Raw genomic sequence first — 23,830 nt, 5'->3', positions numbered from 1 at the left:
CTTTACAGTGTGCACACGCCCGTCTGCCCTGTGCCCCGCACCTTCCAGTACCCAGATGGCACTGCTAGTCCCCTGCCTGCACTTTACAGTGTGCCAACACCGCCTGTGCGCCATGCATGAGACTGGGTGGTGCCGTGGCCCAGCACGGCTGCCAAGCCGGGTCCCCTTGGTCTGAGTCCTGCCCCACTCTGCCTGCTGTGTGCCCTTGGGCGCGTGCCCCCGCCCCACCTGCCTGTGCCTCAGTTTTCCTTCCTGTAACTGCCCAGAAGGCTCGGGGTAGGACTAAATGAGTTGTAGCCCATGTCAGACTCTCAGACAGCACCTGGTAGGCCTGGGCCTGGGAGGACACTTGCCACTTGTCACACTAGTCTGTCCTGGAGGTTCGGGCTCTTTGGGCTGGCGCAGGTGGGAGCACAGCAGCATCACGCAGCCACGACGCCCTGCCTGCTGTCAGGTGGAGGCTGAGTGACACCGTGTCCCCGTGTCTGATGTTTATTCCAGAAGGGGGAGACTGTGAAGAAGATGCGAGAAGAGGTGAGTGTCCCGCCCTCGGCACAAACCTGCCCTGAGCCCCACCCGGTCCCCGGGGATGGGGGGGAAACGCACGAAGGAGGACAGGGACCTCAGCTCAGGTGTAAGGGTGGGAGCGGGGTGCGCCCCCCTCCTGCACCGTCCCTGTGAACGCTGCATTAAGCGTGGCGACTTTGGTGATGCCAAGTCCCTTTGCTAATTCAGATGTCACTCTAAAGGGTGTTACTGACAAGGATTTTGCTACTAGTGCAGGGTTTGCCAGTCAGGCGCCCAGTGGATTTGTTTGCTCCAGTTGTTGGGGAGCAGCCAGGGAAGCCAGGTCGTGCTTGTATTTCTGTGTGTGTGAACTGGGACATGGGGGTCTGCTGGCTGCCCCCTAGAGTGGTGCAAGAATCAACATCTCGGAGGGAAACTGCCCGGAGAGAATCGTGACCATCACTGGCCCGACAGACGCCATCTTCAAGGCCTTCGCCATGATCGCGTACAAGTTTGAGGAGGTAAGAAGCCCCCTCGCGAAGACAGATGTGGAATCTCCTCCTGGGCAGGGGAGGGAGGGGCCCAGCCCCCCTCCCCGCTGTCTGGACAGTGGGATGCGGGTACAGGTGCACCCCAGGCTCACCCAGAAGCCTGCTATGCCAGAGGGTCTGCTCTCTTAGCTCCTCTTACCTCCTCCTCCCCCCAGGCGTCTTCCCTGGTCTGGTCTACCTGATATCACACCAGTGTCTCTCCCCTCTCCTCCTTGAGCCAGCCACTTCTGACACGCGTCTTGGGGAAGCTTCCCTGAAGGCTCCTCAGACCCTGCCCCCAGAGCACGCAGCTCGGCCTCAACACACCCCACCCTCCACCCAGGGCACACCGCCTCCATTGACCCTCAGCCCGTACTCACACCCCAGCATGCCCCCACCACTGTCATGCAGGCCTCTCTGCTCTCCCACAGCCACTACATAAGCCTGGCTGGCATGTCCCCTGTCCCCAGAACGCCACCTGCCACACACCAGCACTGCAGCCAGTCCCCCCTGGAAAGCTTTGCGTAGCTTGGTTTAGCTGTGGCTAGATAGAGACAAAGGAAGACATAAACGTGTGCGTGGCACTCCTTCGTTCTGTTGTCAGTGAATTAAATCTGAATGTTTTGATGTGTTTCCAGTTTTTTTGAAATTATCAAAAATTATTTAGAGATACATTTAGTGTTTATGAAAAGAAGATCATCAAGCTGGTGATAAATTTTTTTTCAAAAATAAATGGGACAGATTTTGTGGAATAAATGGAGATCACCCACGTGAGAATGAACCAAAAAAAAAAAAACACCAAACTTGTTGCCATCAAGTCGATTCTGTCCCATAGTGATCCTGTAGGACAGACTAGAACTGCCCCATAGCGTCTCCATGGAGCGGCTGGTGGAGTCGAACTGCCAACCTTTTGGTTAGCAGCTGAGCTCTTAACCTCTGCACCACCAGGGCTCCATGTGAGAACAAGGGGGCTGTTTATCCAGCACTGCTACAGCAGTGGTCAGCCCCATCACTGTTGGGCAGACTCAGAGGCAGCAAGGGAGCAGGACAGCTGTAGAGTAGAAAGAGGAGGTTCAGATGTACCCTGATGAAGGTGTTGATGTGGGAGTCTGGGGTCAGCTAACTAGAAGCAGGCATCGTGTGTGATTGGTTGGAGACGAATTTGGCTTCTCCTGTTGGTCCAGCCAGGTTGGGCCACTGCTCTGGACGTTGTGGTTTCACTTCCAGGCTGGTTGCTTTAGGGATGGTGGGTCAGAGTTCACTTGTCAACTATGGTCTGGCCATTGTCTGTATATTCAGTCTCTTAGCCCCTCCTTTTGGTCATTATCTCACTTGCGAGAGATTCAGATCTTCACAGCTCAGAGTGTTCAGTCATCTCCATAGTCACCGTACGTTGAGATCTCCTTGGCCTTTTTGTTGGTTATCATCATGGCCATCTGATGATAGCGTGGCTGCTCAAAAGGATTTAAGACTCTGGATGGAGTGCAATGGACCAGCATCATGACCACCATGACAAAAACAAGAACAATAGTCCTTGCAAGATGCTTTGGAACCAGGAGCCACAATTGAACAACCCATGCCAAGAGAACAAATCCCACAGGCCATGAGGATCAACCTTTAGAGAACCAAGTAGCTTTATCCTTAAAGCAGTATAGAGCCTGCTCCATTTTGCCTGTTTCATTGACCTGTGTACAGCAATAAGTATTACCCATGGCACAGAGACCATCAAGACTAGCCAGCAAGAAATCTAAAGCAATGAGATTGTCTGTAACTACTTGTGCCAATGAGTTGAGACTGATCTGTATCCATCTAGGGCAGGGATGGTATCCTTAATAACTTCTGCCGGCAGTAGTGATAGGTTTCTTAGTCTTTTCTATTGGTACGATTGCTACCAATGAGAACACTGCTCCGACTATTCACATAAATGATGTCTCCGTAATTCCCCCAGGTGGAGTGCCTCAGGGTGGCCTCATTTGGAATTTGCATCTGAGTCAGAATTACCAACCTTGGGGATCTGTAGAATTAAAGTCTTTGTATACAGATAAGTCTCATTCCTGAAGTGTATGAGGTGTTCGCCTGAGATAAACAGGACCCGGCGTCCTGAGCCTAAAGGAAGTAGTATCAGGTGGAGGCACATGGAGATCCAGCTAAAAAACAGTTGTTCATAAAACAAGGTCAGAAACAAGGCCGTACATTAGCTGGGTTACATACAGGTTTTCCCCGCTATCCGAAAGTAGAGCAGTCCCAGATCCAAAAAATAACCTACCAAATCATACCAAATAACACATAAAACCTAAAATGACACTCACATATAGTAAAAACTGAGGTGCTGAGTCTAGTGCCTGGGGAAGGAGCTTGGCAGTGCCACTCTTGCTGCTCAGAGTACACCCTCCCTCTTTAACAGCTCGATGCAGAACAAACGCCGAATGCCATTTCTGCTTTTCGTCGTTTTCGTGAAAGCGAACCCTCTTCAGAGTTCTTTCAGTTAGTGAAAACAGGTTCTAATGTAGGTCCTTCATGAAAGTGAAGTGGCTAAAGCGAGCTTTTGGAAAGCAGGGGATGCCTGTACTTGGATCTCCATTAGTCTCTTCCATGGCAAGTATTTGGTCCATCGTCCTATGAAGGTTGTTGTATTTAAATTTAAAATTGCCTAGGGTCTGATCAATAGATTGTAATAATTCGTTCTTTTTCTGGGAGAGAAGGACACTATCAAAGTCACAGGTTCATTTGTTTAAGGTCAGTTGTCTGGGTAGGTGCAAGTGGAAATGCCGTTGACTGTAATTCTCTATAGTCTCATTGATGAGATGGGAATTGCCCAGAGATTTTATCACTGGTGTCTGATGATGGATGGCATATCCAGTAGTCAGTAAGACCGAGGGCAGTGGCTACCATCTGGGATAATGTAAGAACAACATTAGAATAAGTATGTTCTGACCTAACAGTTATCATAAAGAGAGGAAAGAGAAAAGGGGCCATTAGAGGTGGACAACAGTCAGAGTTCTAAAGTCAGTGGGGAAAAGAAAGATTGTAAGCAAGCAGATGAGAAACAAAACAGGAATTAGACAGGAGTCTTTGGAATGGGCATGAATATGGATCTCTTCCAGTTAGTTGGACAGGTAGCTATCTTCCAAATATCCTTGCATAGACGAGTGAGCCTTCCAGCATTGCATTCGTTTGTTGAAGTATCTCAATTGGTATTCCATCAATTCCTGGAGCCTTGTTTTTCACCAATGCTTTCAGTGCACCTTGGACTTCTTCCTTCAGTACCATCATTCTTGATCATATACTTTCTCCTGAAATGGTTGAACATCAACCAATCCTTTTTGGTACAGTGACTGTGTATCCCTTCCATCTTTTGATGCTTCTTCCATCATTCAACTTTGACTATTATTCAAATTTATGCACCAACTACTAATGCCAAAGATGAAGAAATTGAAGATTTTTATTTATTGCTGCAGTCTGAAATTATCAAACATGCAATCAAGATGCTTTGATAATTACTGGTGACTTGAATGTGAAAGTTGGAAACAAATAAGAAGGATCAGTAGTTGGAAAATATGGCCTTGGTGATAGAAAAGATGCTGGAGATCCCATGATAGAGTTCTCCAAGACCAACGACTTATTCATCAGAAAATACCTTTTCTCAGCAACACTGAAGACAGCTATACATGTGGACTTTGCCAGATGGAATACACAGGAATCAAAGTGACTACATCTGTGGTTGATGTGACAGTGGAGAAGTTCAATATCAGCAGTCAGGACAAGGCCAGGTGCTGCCTGAGAAACAGATCAATTGCTCATATGCAAGTTCAAGTTGAAGCTAAAGAAAATTAAAACAAATCCATGATAGCCAAACTCTGACCTTGTATGTCCCTCCTGAAGTTAGAGACCATCTCAAGAATAGATTTGATGCACTGAACGCTAATGACCAAAGACCAGAAGAGCTGTGGAATGACATCAAAGATATCATCATGCATGAAGAAGGCAAGAGGTCATTAAAAATACAAGAAAGAAAGAAAGGAACAAAATGGATGTCAGAAGAGATTCTGAAACTTGCCCTTGAGTGCAGAGTAGCTAAAGTGAATGGAAGAAATGTTGAAGTAAAAGAGCTGAACAGAAGATTTCAAAGGGTGGCTTGAAAAGACAAGGTAAAACATTATAATGAAATGTGCAAAGACCTGGAGTCAGAAAACCGAAAAGGAAGAGCATGCTTGGCATTTCTCAAGCTGAAAGAATTGAAGAAAATATTCAAGACCCACAGCAAAGTTTTTCCAAGTGGACACTGGTCTGGTGAGAAGCAGAGACTCAGCAGTATGTGTGGCTGGCTCCAACAACAGGCTTAGAGGGCCTATGCCTGTGATTCTTCTTATAACAAACCACGCTTTTAGAGAGAACAGCACGAAATGGAGACACAAACGAGAGCAGAAAGGGGTAGGAAGGAATGGCCCGATTCCACCAAGGATGCCAGACAAATGGGACCAGTGACAAAACCAAGGCACCAAACTGAGAACAAACAGTTGAGGACTTAACGCAAAGAGAGCGGACTTCAGACCTGGTGCCGACGTACTCTACTGGTGCAGACAAGACAAGCTGCGAGCAGCAGGCCCAAGTGGTCCCTGCGGTTACCACCCCTGGATGAAGGCTGGCGTCCACGGCGACGGGCACTGCAGTGTCTCCGTGGGACCTCCAGGAACACTGTGGAAATGAACACAGACCACCCAGAGAGAACAAGGGGGCTGTTTATCCAGCACTGCTGAAGCAGGGGTCAGCCTATCACTGTTTGGCGAAGACTCGAAGGCAGCGGGGGAGCTGAGCAGATGGGGCTGTTGGCGTGAGAAGGCTGGAAGTGGACAGCTAGAAGCAGGCGTCCTGTGATTGGTTGAGGAGCATATTTGCCTGCTGTGGTTGGTCCTGAGTTGGAAGCGGGGGAGGAGATAAACATTAGGGGCCAAGTCTGGGCCAGGCTGGGTCCGTCACTGTGGAGGCTGGGGTTGGTTTCCAACAGGTTGCTTCAGGTGTTGTGGGTCAGCATCCTCTCATCCTGTGAGGCCAGGCACATCCGTCTGCACACTCACTCTTCTCTCTCTCTCTGAAGGCCCCCGGGAGCATTTTGTGTTCTGCTCGGTGAGGGTGGAGTCTGTTTAATGTGGAGTTCTGTCACCATCCTTGGGCTGCTTCCTCCTAGTCCATGTTCCCTGGTGCTGCAAGTAACAAAGCCCACCCAGAGCCTTCCGCAGGGTCTCCTGTGGTATAGAGGTGAGGCCAGCATTCCGGCAACTTCCCTGTCTGTACCCCTGTTCCCAGAAGCCCCTCTGTGGGGCTCCCTCCTCTCCCTGGAAACAGTGGATTAAATGGTGCTCTGAGCAAATGTTCCGGGAACTCATGTTTCCATCCAGCATGTGTGCAGAGAACCTTTTCACATGTGTGCACTGTGAGTGCGGTTCAGTGCTGGACACGCCATGCTGATGACCTCAGGGACACCACACCCACGAGTCCCCAGACTCTGTCCGTTGAGCCTCAGAGCCATGTTCACGCAGACCGCCCGCCCACCCAGATGCTGTGTCCCAACCCACTGCTTGCCCCTCACCGCCCCTCGGCCACCCTTCTGGGTCAGAGACACACCCCAAGAGCCACTTTCTACCTCATACCCTAAACAACCCAGAGATGACACGGCCTGTCATCCTGGCTTCCTACACTTCTCCCCACCTTACTGCCATATCACTGCCCCAGCTGGGCCCGGTGTGTGGTCGGTAGCCTCCTCTTTCCTTAAGTCACCCTTCATGCTCACATGTGTTACCCTTGTCTATGGAACCCCTCCAGGGGCTCACCAGGTCATAAGGGTGTGTCTGACCCAGAGCCCAGGTGAGTCTCCCTCCAGGCCCACCCATCTGCTCTGACGCAAGTGCTGGTGAGCCTGGCTCCTTGTGCAGGGCCCCCAGGGCTACACCCTTCCCCTCCATGCCCATCTTGTCCATCCGGCCAGCACCGCCTTGTCCCATGTGAGGCTGGCCTGCCCTACACTCTTCTCTGCGCACGCTACCTGTCTCGGGAGGAGCCTCTGTCCACGGACATGGGTGTGCTTGCACTGTCCCCACTGACTGCGAGTATCTCGAGGGCGGGGCCCTGCAGGGATCTGAAACCGGTGCTCAGCGCCACCTGGGCTCAGGGAGGCGCTGCAGGTACTCTGACGCCATGAGTACCTGGGCTCAGGGAGGTAACGCAGGTACTCTGACGCCGTGAGTACTCGGGCTCAGGGAGGCGCTGCGGGTACTCTGACGCCGTGAGTACTTGGACTCGGGGAGGTAACGCAGGTACTCTGACGCCGTGAGTACTCGGGCTGGGGGAGGTAACGCAGGTACTCTGACGCCGTGAGTACTCGGGCTCAGGGAGGCGCTGCGGCACTGTGAGGAAACAGGAGCGAATGTGTCCTCACGCACTCACACGTGCACTCGGCGTTTGCATGAGGTGTGATGTGCTAGTCCGCAGGAGCATCTGTCTCCTCCCCAGGACATCATCAACTCCATGAGCAATAGCCCTGCCACCAGCAAGCCCCCGGTTACCCTGAGGCTGGTGGTCCCCGCCAGCCAGTGCGGCTCACTCATCGGCAAAGGCGGTTCCAAGATCAAGGAGATCAGGGAGGTAAGGAGCCCTGTCCTGGCCCCGGGGGCAGGGTCTGTCCTTAGGGGGTGCGGCGGCCCTCATCACAGAGCATCATCTGCACCATCCCCACACATCAGTGCCTGGGTCCTGCTGCTGCTGCTGCAGAAAGCTTACAGCATGGGGACTCCGTATGCAGACAGAGGTTGAGACGTGGGGAAACCTGCAAAGTGCACAGACCCACATGTTAGCAGAGGGCTGTGGGCCCTGTGGGAGAGGCGCCTCCACCGGAGTGGGGGGCGGCACCTCCCAAAACAGGTAGGGGGGCTGGTTGCGACAGGGCACAGGGGGTTAGGTCGTGCACCCTCAGGCTTTGGGGCTCCCCTCTGGGGCCGTCAGGCCTCACTCTTGGGGGGATACTCAGCTGCTCTCCAGGTCCCAGCCAGCTGAAGCCATGTGAGGTGTGGATGTTGCAGTCACACATCCAGCTTTTCTCAAGAGAAGCCTTGGTCATCCCCTTTCCTCCGGGAAAGGCAGCCTAGCATTTTAGGGCAGAAGGGAGGAGGGGGTGTGGGCAGGGAAGGGGTTCGAGTGACCCCACAGCCCTGGCCCAGCCCCCAGGGGAGAGTCCCTTGCCGAGGCGCGCTCCCTCTGTCTGTCTGTCTGTCTCCCTCTCTGTCTCCTCCTCCATGCCTGCCTCTTTCCAGTCCACAGGTGCTCAGGTGCAGGTGGCAGGGGACATGCTGCCCAATTCCACCGAGCGGGCGGTGACCATCTCAGGGACGCCAGACGCCATCATCCAGTGCGTCAAGCAGATCTGTGTGGTGATGCTGGAGGTACACTGTCGCCGCGGGGCACAGCCAGCTCAGGGGGGGCTTCCCTCGCCCTTGGCAGAGGCCCGCCCGTCATCCTGGGAGCCTGCGGCTCAGCCTCGCTGTGACTGGCCCCCATTGGGTTCCGGGCCTCCAGCACACCCAAGCCGGGGCTGTCCTGGGCACGGGTGCCTGCCCGTGTCCTGTGGGCAACGTCTGGCTGTGTGGGGTGACCACGGTCGCCCATGGGGTGTCTGAGGGGATGTGCAGGGAAGAGCGAGCCCCCGCCCCGACTCTGGAAACTGGATGAAAAGCTGTTGTGCCCTCCCTGAGGGATTTGAGGAAAGGGTCAGCAGCCTTCAGTGTGGGGAAGTCTGTGGGGAGTTCACGGAGCGGGAAGTAGATGGGGTCAGGAAGATGCCCCCGCCTCCCTCCAGCAGAGGGCATGGCTGCAGGCGAGGAGAGCTTTGGCTTGCGTTCCGGGTGGCTAGGAAGTTGCTTGTTAGATGAGGAATGCAAAGGCTCTCTCTGTAGTCACAGGGGTCTGCAGATGGTGGGGTCTGAACAGCCACTGAGGGTACAAAGGGCAAAACAAAAAGCATATGAAAGGTCCACATTAGAAAAACAGAAATAAGTTAATAAAAGGATTAAAACAAAGAGAGAAGTAAAGAAGATACAACAGGCAAAAACAAAAAAGCTCTTCTTGAAATCCGGGGGGGAAACCCTGAAATGTAAATTTTACGGATACCCAGAATGAAGCAAACACATGAGGCTTTAAGTGGGGTCTCTGGTCTTTCCTTAAGTTAAAACTGAACAATCCTGCCTCAGACTAAAGGCTCCAGCAGCTCGGCTGGGCTAGGCCCCCACGTCCTCACCTGCGCTGCCCTGGAAAAGCGGGACTCCCTCACCAACGATTCCTTCCCGTCCTGCAGGGAGGGAGGGCATCCAGGTTTTCCAGAACGATGTCCTGGTGCTTCTTTCGCTTCAAAGGTGGTCACAGTTCTGGCCCTGGTCTGAGGGCGCTCATACAGCTCCAGACACCTTGCAGCCCTGGTGCCTGCGGCGCTCCTGCCAGGAGGGTCACCTTGGCTTCCGTGGAGGTGACTGCAGACAGCATCCTTGCACCTGTTCTTGGTGTTTCCACGGCAACTAGGGTCTCGTCAAGCAGATCTGGGGATGCTTAGTTTGGTGCCACTGCCTCATGGTTAACTTAAAAAAAAAGTATAGTTTTTATTTTCCTGAACTATATCAAAAATATTTTTCTAAATATTCTTGTTTGAAATTTTCTGACAAACTGGTTGTGGGTGATAGTGTGATGCAGCTGTGTCCCACTGCCTGTGACTCTGCACAGCCTCCCATGCCAGCCAGGCCTAGAGGACAGTCTCAGGATGCAGCTTCCTGAGCCTGTGAGCACGGCCCCTGGGCAGGCCACACTCACAGTTACGAAGCAGGGAGGTACACCGGAGTGGCGGTTCAATCACATGGGCGACATTCCACAGGCAGATGGTGTCTACCACTTCCCTATTCAGAGGGAGGCCCCACTCCTCAAAACAAGGTGTGGGGTTTTGTCAGTGGTCTCCACGCAATGCAGTGGTCCAACTCAGCCCCACAGAAGCCAACATGACCTGTGCGGTGGGGAGCCTGTGCCCCCATTCCACTGGCTGTGGTTGGAACTGCCTGTGTTCTCCTGATCCCCATGGGGTTTAAGTGAGATGGGGAACACAGAAATGTACATGGACTCAGATGCCAGCACATAGCCCAGGACAAGGGCTGAATACCAGAGCTGAGACTAGGATCTTCTTGTCCGTGTACAAAGCTCTCCGAGGCCAAGGGGCAGTTGTCTCACCATGGAAAACGACCCTCCCAGAAACAGTAGACCCATTGTCAATAGAAAGTAACTGGGTAATGAAGCAAGAGATGCTTTTAAGATCTCCTTTTGGATTAAAGGATTTTAGGGCTTGGTTGTGGGGTATGCTTCAGATACTCTTGAAGTTATGAAAGGGCTGTTCCTGATAAGGGTGGGCCTGGGGTGAGGATGTGGGAGACTTTGGTTTCTTCCACCTAGGGTTTGGTCAATGAAATCAGAACGTGCCCCAGTCTGCACACAGACAGTTTTGATGGTGTTTGGTCATAACTGCAGAAATGCTTCCCTTGGAGCCAGGCATAACCACAAATGCCAGCTTGGGTCAGCCCATGGCATCCTCCCGGCAGCCCTTTCCCCACTTTACAGCAAGGTCATCCAGCCTGCTCAAGATCATCTAGCCTGTCCAAGGTCACCCAGCCTGCCCATGGTCACCCAGCCTGCCCAAGGTCACCCATCATGCCCAAGGTTGACAGTGTCCCCTGGGTGGTGATAGCATCTGGAACTCCAGCAGGGGAAGACTTCAGCCAGCACACTCACCACTGCACTATCTCCTCCACTTTCAGCCTGTTTGCACTCACAGTCTCCACACGAAGGCCTCTAACTGCTACCTAGCTGCCACCAGACTCAGGGCCCTCCGACTCACTCTTCAGGACCAAGCCCATGGCCTCTGCACATGTAGAAGACCACCTGAACTGAGGGGGGTCAGTGGGGACAATGAGGGCCATTTACTTCTGACCCGGGTGAAGGACTACCACCTGTTTGTCAGTTTGTCATACTGTAGTGCTTTCATGTTGCTGTGGTGCTGGAAGCTGTGCCACCAGGATTTCCGAGAGCATGATCATCCAGGGTGCATGGGTTCTGGCAGAGCTTCCAGACTAAGACGGACTAGAAAGAAAGGCTTGATGGTCTACCATATTTTCATCTTCGCACAAATAACATGTGCCTTCTACATTTGTTTGCCAACCACACCCACCCGCCTTGAGGTAGTTTCATAAGCGACACGAAAATACCTCTGGTGGAGACGGTGCGGTTGGCAAACAAACATAGAAGGCACACGTTATTTGCATAAAATACACTACTTCTGAAGATCCGCCATGAAAGCCATATGGGTCACAACAGAACACTGTTCGGTACAGTACTGGAAGATGAGTCCCCGAGTTTGAAAGGCACTCACAATACACAGTGGCCGCAGCAATGGACTCGAGCAGACCAGCCATGGTGAGGACCATGCAGGACCCGGCAGCGTTTCGTTCCATTGTCCACGGGGTCTCCATGAGTCAGAGCCAACCCAGTGACAACTGACAAGGAGAAGGCAGAGGCATGTAGAGTCATCAGAACCTGGATCTGATTTTCCAGAAGGTTAGCATTTAAGATGACTCACCCTACGATAAGAATCCTGTACATTTTGGATACAGAGTAATTAAGCCTCATTGTGGCTGTAGAGTAAGTATTTCTTTTAGAGTCTGGAAGCTGTTAAAAAACGGCTCCTTTTTGTTCCATCATGAAGTTCGACGTTGCTCGTTTCCCTGGGTTGTCTGCTGAGCCGTCTCCCCAGGCCACGCCAAGCGCTCTGGAGCACTGGCATAAAGTGCCCATGGTGGACTGTACACAGAGTTCAGCTTTTTACAGAAGCTTGAAGAGAGACTTTTTCTGTCCCCGTGTGTCTGCGGTGGCGAACAAGCAGCACAGAACCATGTCTGAATGGATAGTGGCACTTCTGAGATCCCTCATTCCGCCAGGAGGAAGGCGCCCTTGCCCGGCGGTGCTGGCAGGGCAGCCCCTCCTATTTTCACCACCATGGGGACCAGCACACAGGGTTGCTCTGCAGGCCCGGGGCCTCACAGGCCCAGGGGTGCTAGGCAGGTGGTCACGTGGGCAGGCGGTCGGGGGTGGAAGAGCTCTAGGCACCGGAGGGTGCCCCTCCCCCAGTGTGCCAGCCAGGGCTGTGTCCTCCCTGGAGCACCCCGTCCAGACTGTGTTCCCACCAGCACTGCCGTGGCACAGCAGGGCCCTCTCAGGGTCTGACGCTGCAGGGGGCGGCTGGGTGGGAGGGGAGACCCAGGCACAGCTGGGGTGGGTGTGGGAAGGGGCCTCCCAGCTGTGCTGCCAAGTGGCTCTAATGCTCTCTTTCCCTCTCCTGTCCCTTCTCCTAGTCCCCACCGAAAGGTGCCACCATCCCCTACCGCCCAAAGCCCGCCTCCACCCCTGTCATTTTTGCAGGTGGTCAGGTAAGAGCCGACCCGCTCGCGGCCTCCACGGCCAACCTCAGCCTTTTACTGCAGCACCAGCCGCTGCCCGTTAGTGCACTCAGGTTTTCTCGCCTATGCACGTGCATGCCTTGTCATGGTGGGGCACAGAGCTCTTCACAAGTGGGGCGGGGGCTTGGGCCAGAGGTCAGATGTGGACTGGGAGGGCTGGGAACCTCAGAGAAGTTTCTGTCTGTGGCCAGGGAGTGGATTAGAAGGCAGCAGAGGGAGCTGGGCCCTCTCTTCTCCCAGCGCCAAGCTACTGTCTTGGGCTCTTGTGACCCAGAGACTCCTGCCTGGGGGGCTGCAGCCGGCCCGAGGCCACACTGGCTGTGGGGAGCGGCCGGCAGGCCTTGTGCCTTCACCACAAGCCCCGGACGCAGTAGAGGGACTTTGAAAACATCCAAGTGTGCAGTTGGCCTCGAAGAGCTCTGGGTCCACCTCAGCGACCGTGTCTTTGTTCAAGGGAGAGTTAGGACAAAGATATCCCCAGAGTGACCCGGAGAGTGGAGAAGAGTGGGGCGTAGTTTATCACTCTAAAAGAAAGAAACAAACGAAATTTCTTCCATGTTTTCCTCTAATATGTAAAGGAATCTTATCAGATGCTTTATATTATTTACACATTGGATGAAAGGGCAGGAAGTCTATCAACTTCATTCACCACATGGGAGGTGCTGTCCCCACAGTGAGAGAGGCACAGACCCTACACCGTGTGTGTGTTCCAGAGGGCCTTACTCTGGGCCCATCCGCTGCCTCCCCTGCCCCATGGGGCGTTCTTATGGGTGCAGCGTGTTCAATGTGGGTCCCTCTCAACCCCGACCCCTCACACTCTAAGTCTCTGAACTGCTGTGCCGCTTGATGTAAAGAGCTTCACCAACCACATTGCCCTTATGTCACCCTCACAGTGACCCTTAAGATTGTCCCTGTTTTACAGGGGAGGAGCGAGGTCCAGTGAAGGGGGAGCCTCCTAGGCCTCTCAGCTACCGAGGGCCCATGGGGCTGCTCCTCGTGCTCCTCAGCCCACCACGGGGCACAGGGCACAGCCACCGTGGGGACGGTCAGCCAAGGACTTGGAGAAGTCCCTGTCCAAACTCCCTTCCCGGGACTTCCCCCAGATTTGTGGTTAGCTACCTGTGTAGACTCAATCTTAGCATCGGCCAGACCCATGATGGTAGCACATGGTGAAATTTTGGAATTTGTTGACAAGGAACGTGCATCTGTACAGATGAGATGTGGGCAGTCTGTTGAGCCACACACGGCAGAGTCACAGCTTCATGTACAAGGATGGAGTCACTGTGGGTGCCCCCACCCTGGCCTCTTCCTTTCCCCTGTGAAACGGGCAGCAGTGCCAACTGCTGCTAGTGGGTTGAGGTCACTGGCAGACAGCTAGGCACCATCATGACAGGGCTCTTGTTCCTCAGGGTTGTCCCCAAAATAGCACACCTGGGGACACCGTCTCACGGGCGCAGTGTGTATTCAGAGGTGTGCATGCAGGAGGGAGGACAGGGTCACACAAGGGCACCCCTGTACAGGGGGTCACTGAGAAGGAAATGAGGTATGAATAGGACCCAGCGCAGAGAGGTCCCCTGAGGACCCTGCTCGAGCACCAGCCCTGGACTGCTCGGTGCAGGATTCGCGACAGTCTAGAGCTTGGAGAGGTGCAGCGGCTGGAGCTTCCGGCATGAGCCCAGGGTGGACTGTCCCAGACATCTCTTCTTGGGACATGAGACACGAGAGGGATGGTTCAGGGCAGGTCCTGTCCCAGCGGCCCCGTGCGGATGTCAGAGGTCTCGTTTAGACAACACCTTCCAGGGATCACAGCTGTACTAGACTAAAACGAAATGACCAAACAGGTGGGTCAGGATGTTAAAATGGGTCAGGATGGAGAATAATCCCATCAGGACACACAGGCTGAGCCCCCGGACACGCAGGCTGAGCCCCCGGACACGCAGGCTGAGCCCCCCGGACACGCAGGCTGAGCCCCCGGACACACAGGCTGAGCCCCCCGGACACGCAGGCTGAGCCCCCCGGGGCAAGGCAGGCCGAGCATTGCCTGGCTCTCTGAGGGGTCAAGATGGGTCCAGGACTGGCTCCATGCTGTGCCCAGTGGAGCCAGTCCGAGTGCACCTTCGCACACTTTGCCAGCAGGTCCAAAGACACTGTTTCTGGTGACCCCTGGAGAGGTTGCAGGCAGCGAGGTCCTGTTCCTAGTCGCTAGGACACCTTACAGCATCTGATAAGATTCCTTTACTCCCTGCAGGTGGGAGCCCCCTCTGCAGGACTAAATGCCCCTCGCGTTTGGGCTGTGGCCCCCCTCCCACTCACCAGGTGGTTGATTGGCCTTAACTCCGAGGAGAATGCTTGGCACGTTCGGAACCTGGGGTCTGGCCCTCCTGGAGCGCCACCGCTCCATCTGGAAGGAGTTTCCTGCGCAGGCGGACACGGGCGTGGGGCCGGCCAGCGTGTCTGCAGGAGGGTGGCAGAGGGTGGCAGGGGCCCACGTGGGGGCTCCACATGGGGGAACACCACCCCGCGCACCCTTCTGGGCCCCAGTCCCCTGGGCTGCCAGGCAGTGCCTCGATGTTGCCTGGGAGGCATGTGCCAACTTCCCGCAGATTCAGGTGGTGGGTCTTTGGTCCACGCTCTCCCTTCACTCAGTGTGGTCTTTTTTGGGTTTTTTGGTTTGTTTTTTTACTTTCTGAATCATCTGACATGATAACCTGGGATATGCCTGGGGTGGGGCCCGGCTGGATGGCGCCTATATCAGCCACGTGGGTCTTGAAAGCAGGGTGGGTCAGAGGAGGCTGCAAGGTTGGCCGACTGTGGATTGTCCAAGTCACTGTTGTTGAAGGGAGGGAGATCAGGAAGCCAGAACGTGGCCTCAGAGCCCACCTGGTCCCCTCAGCGCATATGTTCAAGTCTGCAGGCCTCCGCTGAGACCCGGTACTGAAGATGAGCTGGCCGCCATGTGACTGGTTCGGAGCCTTTCCTAGTTCACTGACTTTTGCAAAATTGTTTTTGGTTACCTCTTAAAGCTTTATTATTTTATTTGATTTTTTTCCGGTAAACATTTTCTAGAAGTGTTTGCTCTAACGCTTGATTAAATTTTCCTAGGGCTAATAATTAGCTGATCATATTACCAGGAGATCAAATGTATTGTTCTTAGATTTTTTTTAAGAAAAGTGGGGCGAGTGAGAGTCAGCAACATTCAAGCTCAGTTATTTCCCTTCCACCCAGATGACTCGGCCAACCTCAGTTTCCTGCTGCACTAAGAAGTGGGGTGCAGCCCCTCAGGGCTCACCTGTCTGGCTGTGACTGTAGATGACTAAGGACACACAGCCCCTCCCCCCAACTCCCTGCCCCTCCAGTGCCGGGAGGGTCTGCCGTCAGTCCTCCAGATTGGGGACATGGGACAGAGATGCACCTCAAGAAAGAAAGCTCCGACGCAGAGGCCCTGCGTGCAGAGGGGTTGTCGTGGGGGTACCATCGGGGACGCTCCGCTCCCCTGGGCAAGCTAACGGCATCTCTCTTTTCTAGGCCTACACCATCCAGGGACAGTACGCCATCCCACACCCAGATGTGAGTGTCCCCTCCGCCCCCCTCGCACCTCTTTTCTTGTTTTCATTTCCCCCTGCATGCCACTGTTAGTGATTACCAATATTAATATTACACAATAATATTAATACGTTCCTAAGTGTTCCTGACCTCTGTCCTACCCACATGACCTCCAGTAACCTTTAACCTGTTAGCACTAACTGTACTCATGGTGAGGACTTGGCCTGATGTAAATTGTCTCGGTTGTCTGCCACCGTCCAGGGTTTCCTGCACGCCCCTGGTGCTCAGGGACCACACACCTCCCCACGCCCTGCCCACCCGGCTGCACGCCAGAGCCGCAGACGGGGTGGCCTGAGCCTGTTGCCTTGGTGGACCAGCCTCTTGTGGTGCTCTAGGCACACCCAACGAGTGAGGTGTCTGTCGTCACACAAGCCCTCTAACATGTGTTAGAAAGGGGATTTGAACCCTCGTGCTGCCAAACTCCTCTCCCCTCTCATAGCTCAAGTTGAAAGTCAGGGCCCGTGCTGGTGGGAGACCCAGCTATTGAAGTCCACGGAGCGGGCCTTCTCCTTCACTCCACAGTCAGTCAATGCTGCCCGGGCGGGTAGGTCCTTGCACTGCTGCCCAAGGGTCATTAGGGCTGAGTTGTCTTCTGTGGATAAGAATGTCTCCTGACTGAATGACAATCAGGATATAGTGTTCGTGCTGGACAATGGGGCGTCCTAAAATAAACTGTAGAGAGAGAAGTCACAGGACGCCTCTGCCTGCACTCAGCAAGGACAGAGATGCGCACTTTCGTGCAGTGCCCCGGGGTCAAGGAGGCAGCCTGGGGTCAAGAGGGCAGCCCTGGGGTCAAGGGGGCAGCCCCGGGGTCAAGGGGGCAGCCTTGGGGTCAAAGGGGCAGCCTGAGGTCAAGGGGGCAGCCTGAGGATCAAGGGGGAAGCTCGGGGTAATGAGAACAGCCCAGGGTCATGGGGGCAGCCAAGGGACGAAGAGGCAGCCTGGAGTCATGGGGGCATCCTGGGGTCATGGAGGCATCCTGGGGTCATGGAGGCATCCTGGAGTCATGGGGGCATCCTGAGGTCATGGGGGCATCCTGGCATCATGGGGGCAGCCCAGGGTCATGGAGGCAGCCGAGGGTTAATGATGCAGCCCAGGGTCAAGGAGGCAGCCTGGGGACAAGGGAGCAGCGTGCCACAGCCATGGAGACTTGATCCTTCCGGGGCCAAGAAGTAACGGCAGCAACCAGTGAGCAAAGGAATTTCCTTGAGAATCTTAAATACGCTGGTGGATGGGGTCTGTATAGTCGGTGCCAGAAACACGAGAGTGAGAGAAAGGGAGGAGAGGAAACCAGGAGAAGGAAGAGAAAAGAGGAGAAGGCTCTGCTGCTGCCACCAAAGGGAGAGGCGGTGAAGGGGGAGCCCGCTTCTGTGCCACCCTCGGCGCGGGGAGCTGACCGCAAGTTCAGTTTGGAAAGCCTTCTTCTTCACTAAGCTATTCTGAGCGTTGACCCAGGATAGCAACTACTCCTCATAAAACAATGTACGTGTCCACGCAAGTGCCCAGGGTCAGGTGAAGAGACGTTCATCTTGTTAAGAGCTGAAGGCAGGCCAGGAGAGGCTTTTAAAGAAACTGTCACTCAACAAATACTGGAAATAGGGAGACTCGATTCGGTACTGTTGCAGGAAAACTTCCGTTGAGTGGAAAACAAGTACCGATGGTTTTTCCTTTTTACAAAACTGTCACAAACAACACGCCTGCCAGTCAACTCCTAGGGCGGCCCTGACAGATTCGATGCCTCTCCGTCCTCACCCCAGGGGCGCTCTCCGAGGCCCTGTCCAATGGCCCCTGTGCTTCGACCTTGTGATTCCTGCCGCACTATAACAAGGCATCTCCTTCCCCAGGCCCTCGGTGTAGACGGTCTGGCAGACCCCACTCAGGAGCTGGGGACATGGCCCACCTCACACCCACCATCTTCCTCTGACAGAAATCTGTTACTAGGGCTTTAGCTGGCCCAAGGTCATTGGCAATGCTAGATGAGCACGGCCCCTGCAGGCAGCGAGGAGGGGGCACAGCTGTCCACATTTAGGAGGCTAGTTGTTTAAGGTCTGGTTCTGTCCATGGCTCATTCCAGTCCCTGCCCCACCCACCCAATCCCTGAGGGTCTCCTCCTGGGGGTCTCCTCAGAGCCTACAGTCTCCCCAGCTCCCAGTGCTGCACCACGGCCTGCCTCTGTCCCCCCTCAGGTCTCCTCTGCTTTCCTTCCTCAAGTCACGTGTGGAAATCTGCTCTGTTAGTGACACCCGCCCCCCCATTCTCTGTGTTATTGGGAGGGGTTGCGGAGAGTGAGTGTGTGAGCCCATTCAGGTTCAGCATTTCCCTTGACAGTAAGAGTTGTGGAAATCTGTAAGACTCCTGCAACAGCTGGCAGAGACCAGGCCCCGTAGCTCAGGGTAACAGAGGGAACACACTGGAAGCCTTGTGATTCCAGATAGGTGATGTGTCTTCACTGGTACCCTTTTCCTTGCTGTCCCATCTGACTGTCCAGCTGTAGCAGTTGATTGGAAGGGGGGTGTGAGCACCTGGGAGAAGGAGCAGCAGATCCCAAATGCAGAAATGCCCGAGCAGAGCGTGCGTGTGTGTGTGAGCACACGTGAGTGAGCACGGGCATGTGTGAATGTGTGTGTATGAGGGGGTATATGCATGTGTGCACACACGTGAGTGTGTGACCATGTGCAAGTGTGTGCATGAGTGTGTATGTGTACATGGAAGTACAGGGGAAGCACTGCATGGGTAGGTTTGATGACCCAAACAGAAGGCCCTGAGTAATGGACAGTCAGCATGAAAGCAAAGTTGAGTTGAGAGGACCGCGTAGTCTTCATTTAGTGCTGGTCGCGGGGGATCTTACACATTCAGAAATGCACGTGTGTGTCTAAAGGTCGATTTGAAGGCCTGTTTATCTGGGTTTTTAAAACTCTAGAACTCAAAGGAAATGCAGTGGTCTGGTGCCTCTGAAGAAGGACATTTTACCTGGTTGCGTTAAAGTGCATTTTCCTTTGCCCCAAAGAATAGTTCTAAGGTCTGCAGAGCCCTGCTGTGGCCGTCTGATAGGTAAATGCTCCACAGGTTTTCAGTGTCAGAGAACCCAGAGTTCTCACTCCTCTTGAGGATGGACATTTGAGGTGACAAAAAACGTCTCGTCTGAAGTTTCCGAAGGGGTGTGTGTGTGAGCGAGAGATTCTGATTGAGAGATTTTGACTGGTTTGGTGGATATTTTTTTCAACTGGTTGTTTTGATCCTTCCCATTATGTCGTATAAATGGGTAGTTTCACAGATATTTGTTTCAAATTAGTTTAAACTAATTTATAATTCACTTTTATCTAGTTACCTCATTGCCTGTGGAAGAGATTTGAAATACTTGGTTATTAATTATACATAGAATGGCCTTGTGTGCAAGGAATTCTGTTTTCTGTGTCAATATCAAGTGATTGGGTGAGCAGCTGTTACTGATCAAACAGTGAAAACTTTCACAGATGCCTTTTCTTGCAGGCTTACAAAACTGAAGACTTGGATAATCACTTAAATAATTACTGTTGCATTTTTACAGACAAATAAAACGATTGCTTAGTAACATAGGTGATGATGGCTGGGAAGGCAGTTTTTATCCAAGTTTAGTATTTAATAGGACTTATGAAAGTCTCAGTTTTTTAGAACACAAATATAATAGTTATAGGAAATATTAGTTAATATGAATTTTATTGTCTAATATAATTGAGTGTACGATTTAAATATCGCAACCAAAATGGCTGGCACATGTACACTGTCATCCTCTTTTACCAGCTTTGTCTTTTACCGGGCTGTGTGGCACATAGATCAGACACACAGACCATAAGAGAATGTATTCCCTAGATCTAAGCATTTCTTTGTCTAGAATGAAACTATATATATTTTCTGTGCCCTGCTTTAAGGAACGCTTCCTAGTGTGCACTTATTTAAGAAGTATCAGTGGCACCCCTACCTTTGCCCACTTCCACCAGGCTCTCAGCAGACCACTCACATTTTTCTCCTAACACCTGCGGAAGCGTACAGTGCTTCCAACGCTCAGGCCTTCTGAAGAGGCACATGCATTGCTGCGTGGTGGGGAGAACTTTGGGTGCTAAAATCAACAGTGCTGGGGTCACCAGTTGGTCACTGGCCTGACTGACCCAGCTCTCCAGGACAGCTCCAGCCGGTCCCCAGCCTGACTGACCCAGTGGTTGAGGATGGCACATCTTCAGCCTTGGAAATGATCCACGCGTCCTTAGCATGTTCTGCCAGACGCTGGGGCAAGTGCGGCTTCAGAGAAGAGAAGGAGAAGTAGCACAGAATGTGCTGGATGTATGAGCGGGCGCAGGAAGCTTGCAAAGCCTAGATGGGCGCATCGTGGGGCTGCTCGGCCTCTCTCCCCGTGGTTGTCACTGTGACTGCAGCATGCATGTATACTGCGAAGGAATTGTGTTCTTCTGGAAGAAACTGATGAACTTCAAAAGTACTCTCTTACGTGTGAATCTTTATTTCTAGTCTTCAGTATTTCCAAATCACCGCCTTACTGAACATCCCGTCATTTAAAGGGGGTGCTCAAAATAAGCAAAATAAAGACAACATGCTACAGCTGATGGAGAACCTGCCACCCATGCTAACTTACCTGAGCCCTGCACTGAGCCGTAGAAGCAGATAGCACAGCCATATTCCAGCTGTGCACATGATGAAAGAGTGGGAGCCTAGAGGTTAACCTGCCCAAGTCTGTCAGTGAGTGACATGCTCAGCCAAGTCCTGGGGTTGCAGCAGAGAACATTAGGAATGCTGGGAGACTGACGCTCAGAAGTTCGTTCTTTAGTGAATAAGTGGAGAAATGGTAGGAGATGTTTCCCAAAGTAAAAGTTAAAGGAGTCAGAGGGAGGTTAGATCCTGCAATGAGTGACCGTCCAATGACTTGTTTGCATGTTAAAGTCTGAGAAGCACCTATAAAGAGGATTGAGTGAGAAGGAAGAACAAGTATCCTTTTGGAATCTAAAGAGGTAATAATAGAATGAGGAGAGGGAAAATTCTAAGAAGTATGTCCTAAGAATTTTTTGGAATTAATAAAAGAAACCAGGGCTCACATTCAGGAATCCCAACAAATACCAAGCAGGATAAATCAAGAGAAATCCATCGTAGACATATCCAAGTAAAACTACCTGACAGTAATAACAAAAAGCAGTCAGAAAGCAAAGGAATATTACAAAGAAACAACAGACAACCAGTCAACTGCTTAACAGCAGCAGTGGAAGCCAGAAGACGGCCAGCGGTGTAATAACTGTCAACGTGAAGGTCTATCCCGAGAGGATCTGTCGAGGATCTAGATACTGCCATTTTCAGACAATCAGAAACTGAGGCGGCTAGACTGAGAGGCTCACAGTAAAGGAGCCTCTGAGGGCGCCCTTCAGGAAGAAGGGAAATGCTCTCAGAAGGAAATCTGGAAACGAAGAAGGAATGGTAAGCAAAGAAGATGGTAAACATTTGAGTGAATGAAAACAAACCTTACCTGTAAAACCACTATCAATTCTGTCTAGTATGTGGGCAAAAAATGCAAACCTAAGATTGGGAGATGGATGAGGGAAATTAAAACAGTCTACAGATCACTGTATGTTTCAGGAAGAGGTAAAAATATTGAATTTAGACTTTAAGTGTCCAAAAACTAAATCTGTTGCTGTGGAGTTGATTCTGACTCATAGTGACCCTCCAGGACAGAGCAGAACTGCCCCATAGGCTTTCCAAGGCTGTAAATCTTTATGGAAGCAGACGGCCACATGTTTCTCTCACTGAGAGGCTGGTGGGTTCAAACCACTGACCTTTCGGTTAGCAGCCAAGCTCTTAACCACTGTGCCGCCAGGGCTCCTCCAACTTCAAGTATCCGTGTTAAAATTTCAAGTTGACAACTAATAGAAGTCAAGTAAATAACCTCCATAAAAGTGCAGCGGGGAAAATGAGTGAAGAGGAAAAAGTTCTTAATCCAAAAGAAGAAAAGGAGGGGGAAGAGAAAACCTAGAAAAGCAGGACAATTAAAAAGTACAAAATAATATGGCAGAAATAAATGTAAATGTATGGGTGGGTAATTATGATCACAGAATCCCTGGGTGATGCTAATGGTGAATGCACTCTGCTGCTAACTGGAAGATTGGAGATTCGAGTCCACCCAGAGACACCTCAGAAGAAAGGCCTGGTGACTGACTTCAGAAAGATCAGCCATTGAAAACCCTATGGAGCACAGTTCTACTCTGACACACGGGGTCACCAGGAGTTGGAATCGACTCCATGGCAACTGGTAACTGGCAACTGTGATCAAAGTAAAACAATTAAACTTTCCAGTTAAAAACTATACCAGACTATATCTTAAAAAAAAAAAAAAAGCTAAACAAATAGACAAACAGACAAGCAAACAAACAGAAACAAAAATTCCAGCAATGCCTTTTTTTTTTCAAGAGACACCTAAGGGCCCAGGACCCAGGAAAATTGAAAGAATGGAAAAAGATATTCCAGGCAAATACTAACGAAAAGACAACTGGTATAGCTATGTCAATGTTGCTGTTGCTAGTAGCTGTCGAGTCTGCTCCAATTCATGGCAACCCTATGTACAACAGAATGAAGTGGGTCCTGTGCCGTCCTCACAATCGTTGCTATGTTTGAGCCCATTGTTGCAGCCATCGTGTCAATGCATCTCATACAAGGTCCCCCCTCATTTTCACTGAGCCTCTACTGATCATAATGTCCTTTTCTAGCAGCCAGTCTTTCCTGATGACGTGTTCAAAATAAGCAAGTTGAAGTTTAGCCATCCTCGCTTCTAAGGAGCGCTGTAGCTACACTTCCTCCAACACTGATTTATTTGTTCTTCTGGTAGTCCACAGTATATTCACTGTTCTCCAACAACACCACAATTTAAATGTGTCAATTCTTCTTCGACTTCCTTTTTTAGTGTCCAGGTTTTGCATGCATATGAGACAATTTGAAAAGACCATAGCGTGGGTCAGGCACACCTTAGTCATCAAAGTGACATCTTTGCTTTTTAAGATTTTTAAGAGATCTTTTGCCACAGATTTTCCCAATGCAATATGTCATTTGATTTCCTGACCGCTGCTTCCATGGGCATTGATTGTTGATCCAAGTAGAATGAAATCCTTGACAACTTCATTTTCTTCACTTACTATGATGTTGTTTATTAGTCCAGTTGTGATGATTTTCCTTTTCTTTATGTTCAGGTGTAATCCATATTGAAGGCTGTAGTCTTTGACCTTCATCAATAAGTGCTTCAAGTCCTCTTCACTTTCAGCAAGCAAGGTTGTGTCATCTGCATATGTTAATTAGTCGTCCTCCAATCCTGATGCCATGTTCTTCTTCCTCTAGTCCAGCTTCTTGGATTATTTTCTCAGAATGCAGATTGAATAAGTAGTATGAAAGGATACAACCCTGCTGCACACCTTTCCCAATTTTAAACTACTCAGTATCCCCTTGTTCTGCTTGAAAACTTTATGAAAAGCTATGTTAGTATCAGTGGAGGAAAACACAACAATTTAAGGCAAAAACTTTATTAAGTCATTGCATATTGATAAAAGGTTTAGTTCACTGGAAAATACAACAATTCAAAATTGGTATGCACCTAAAACATAGCTTTAAAATATATTTTAAAAAATATACTTACAAACC

General features: G+C 51.5%; 1 protein-coding gene across 1 annotated transcript in view; it reads left to right on the top strand.

Annotated features, from left to right (window-relative positions):
• The window catches only part of PCBP3 (poly(rC) binding protein 3), a 187,442-nt gene that overhangs the window by 135,039 nt on the left and 28,573 nt on the right, over positions 1 to 23,830 (top strand). The window contains exons 5-10 of the mRNA XM_023739057.1: positions 502 to 534; positions 912 to 1,028; positions 7,545 to 7,676; positions 8,342 to 8,470; positions 12,464 to 12,607; positions 16,094 to 16,135. Coding sequence (XP_023594825.1) covers positions 502 to 534; positions 912 to 1,028; positions 7,545 to 7,676; positions 8,342 to 8,470; positions 12,464 to 12,607; positions 16,094 to 16,135 — 597 coding nt within the window. The remainder of the gene's footprint in view (positions 1 to 501; positions 535 to 911; positions 1,029 to 7,544; positions 7,677 to 8,341; positions 8,471 to 12,463; positions 12,608 to 16,093; positions 16,136 to 23,830) is intronic.

Source organism: Trichechus manatus, unplaced genomic scaffold, assembly GCF_000243295.1.
Source record: "Trichechus manatus latirostris isolate Lorelei unplaced genomic scaffold, TriManLat1.0 scaffold00128, whole genome shotgun sequence".
Classification (NCBI taxonomy): Eukaryota; Metazoa; Chordata; class Mammalia; order Sirenia; family Trichechidae; genus Trichechus; species Trichechus manatus.
Note: the sequence above shows the minus strand (reverse complement) of the source record. Positions and strands in the feature narration are given on the sequence as shown.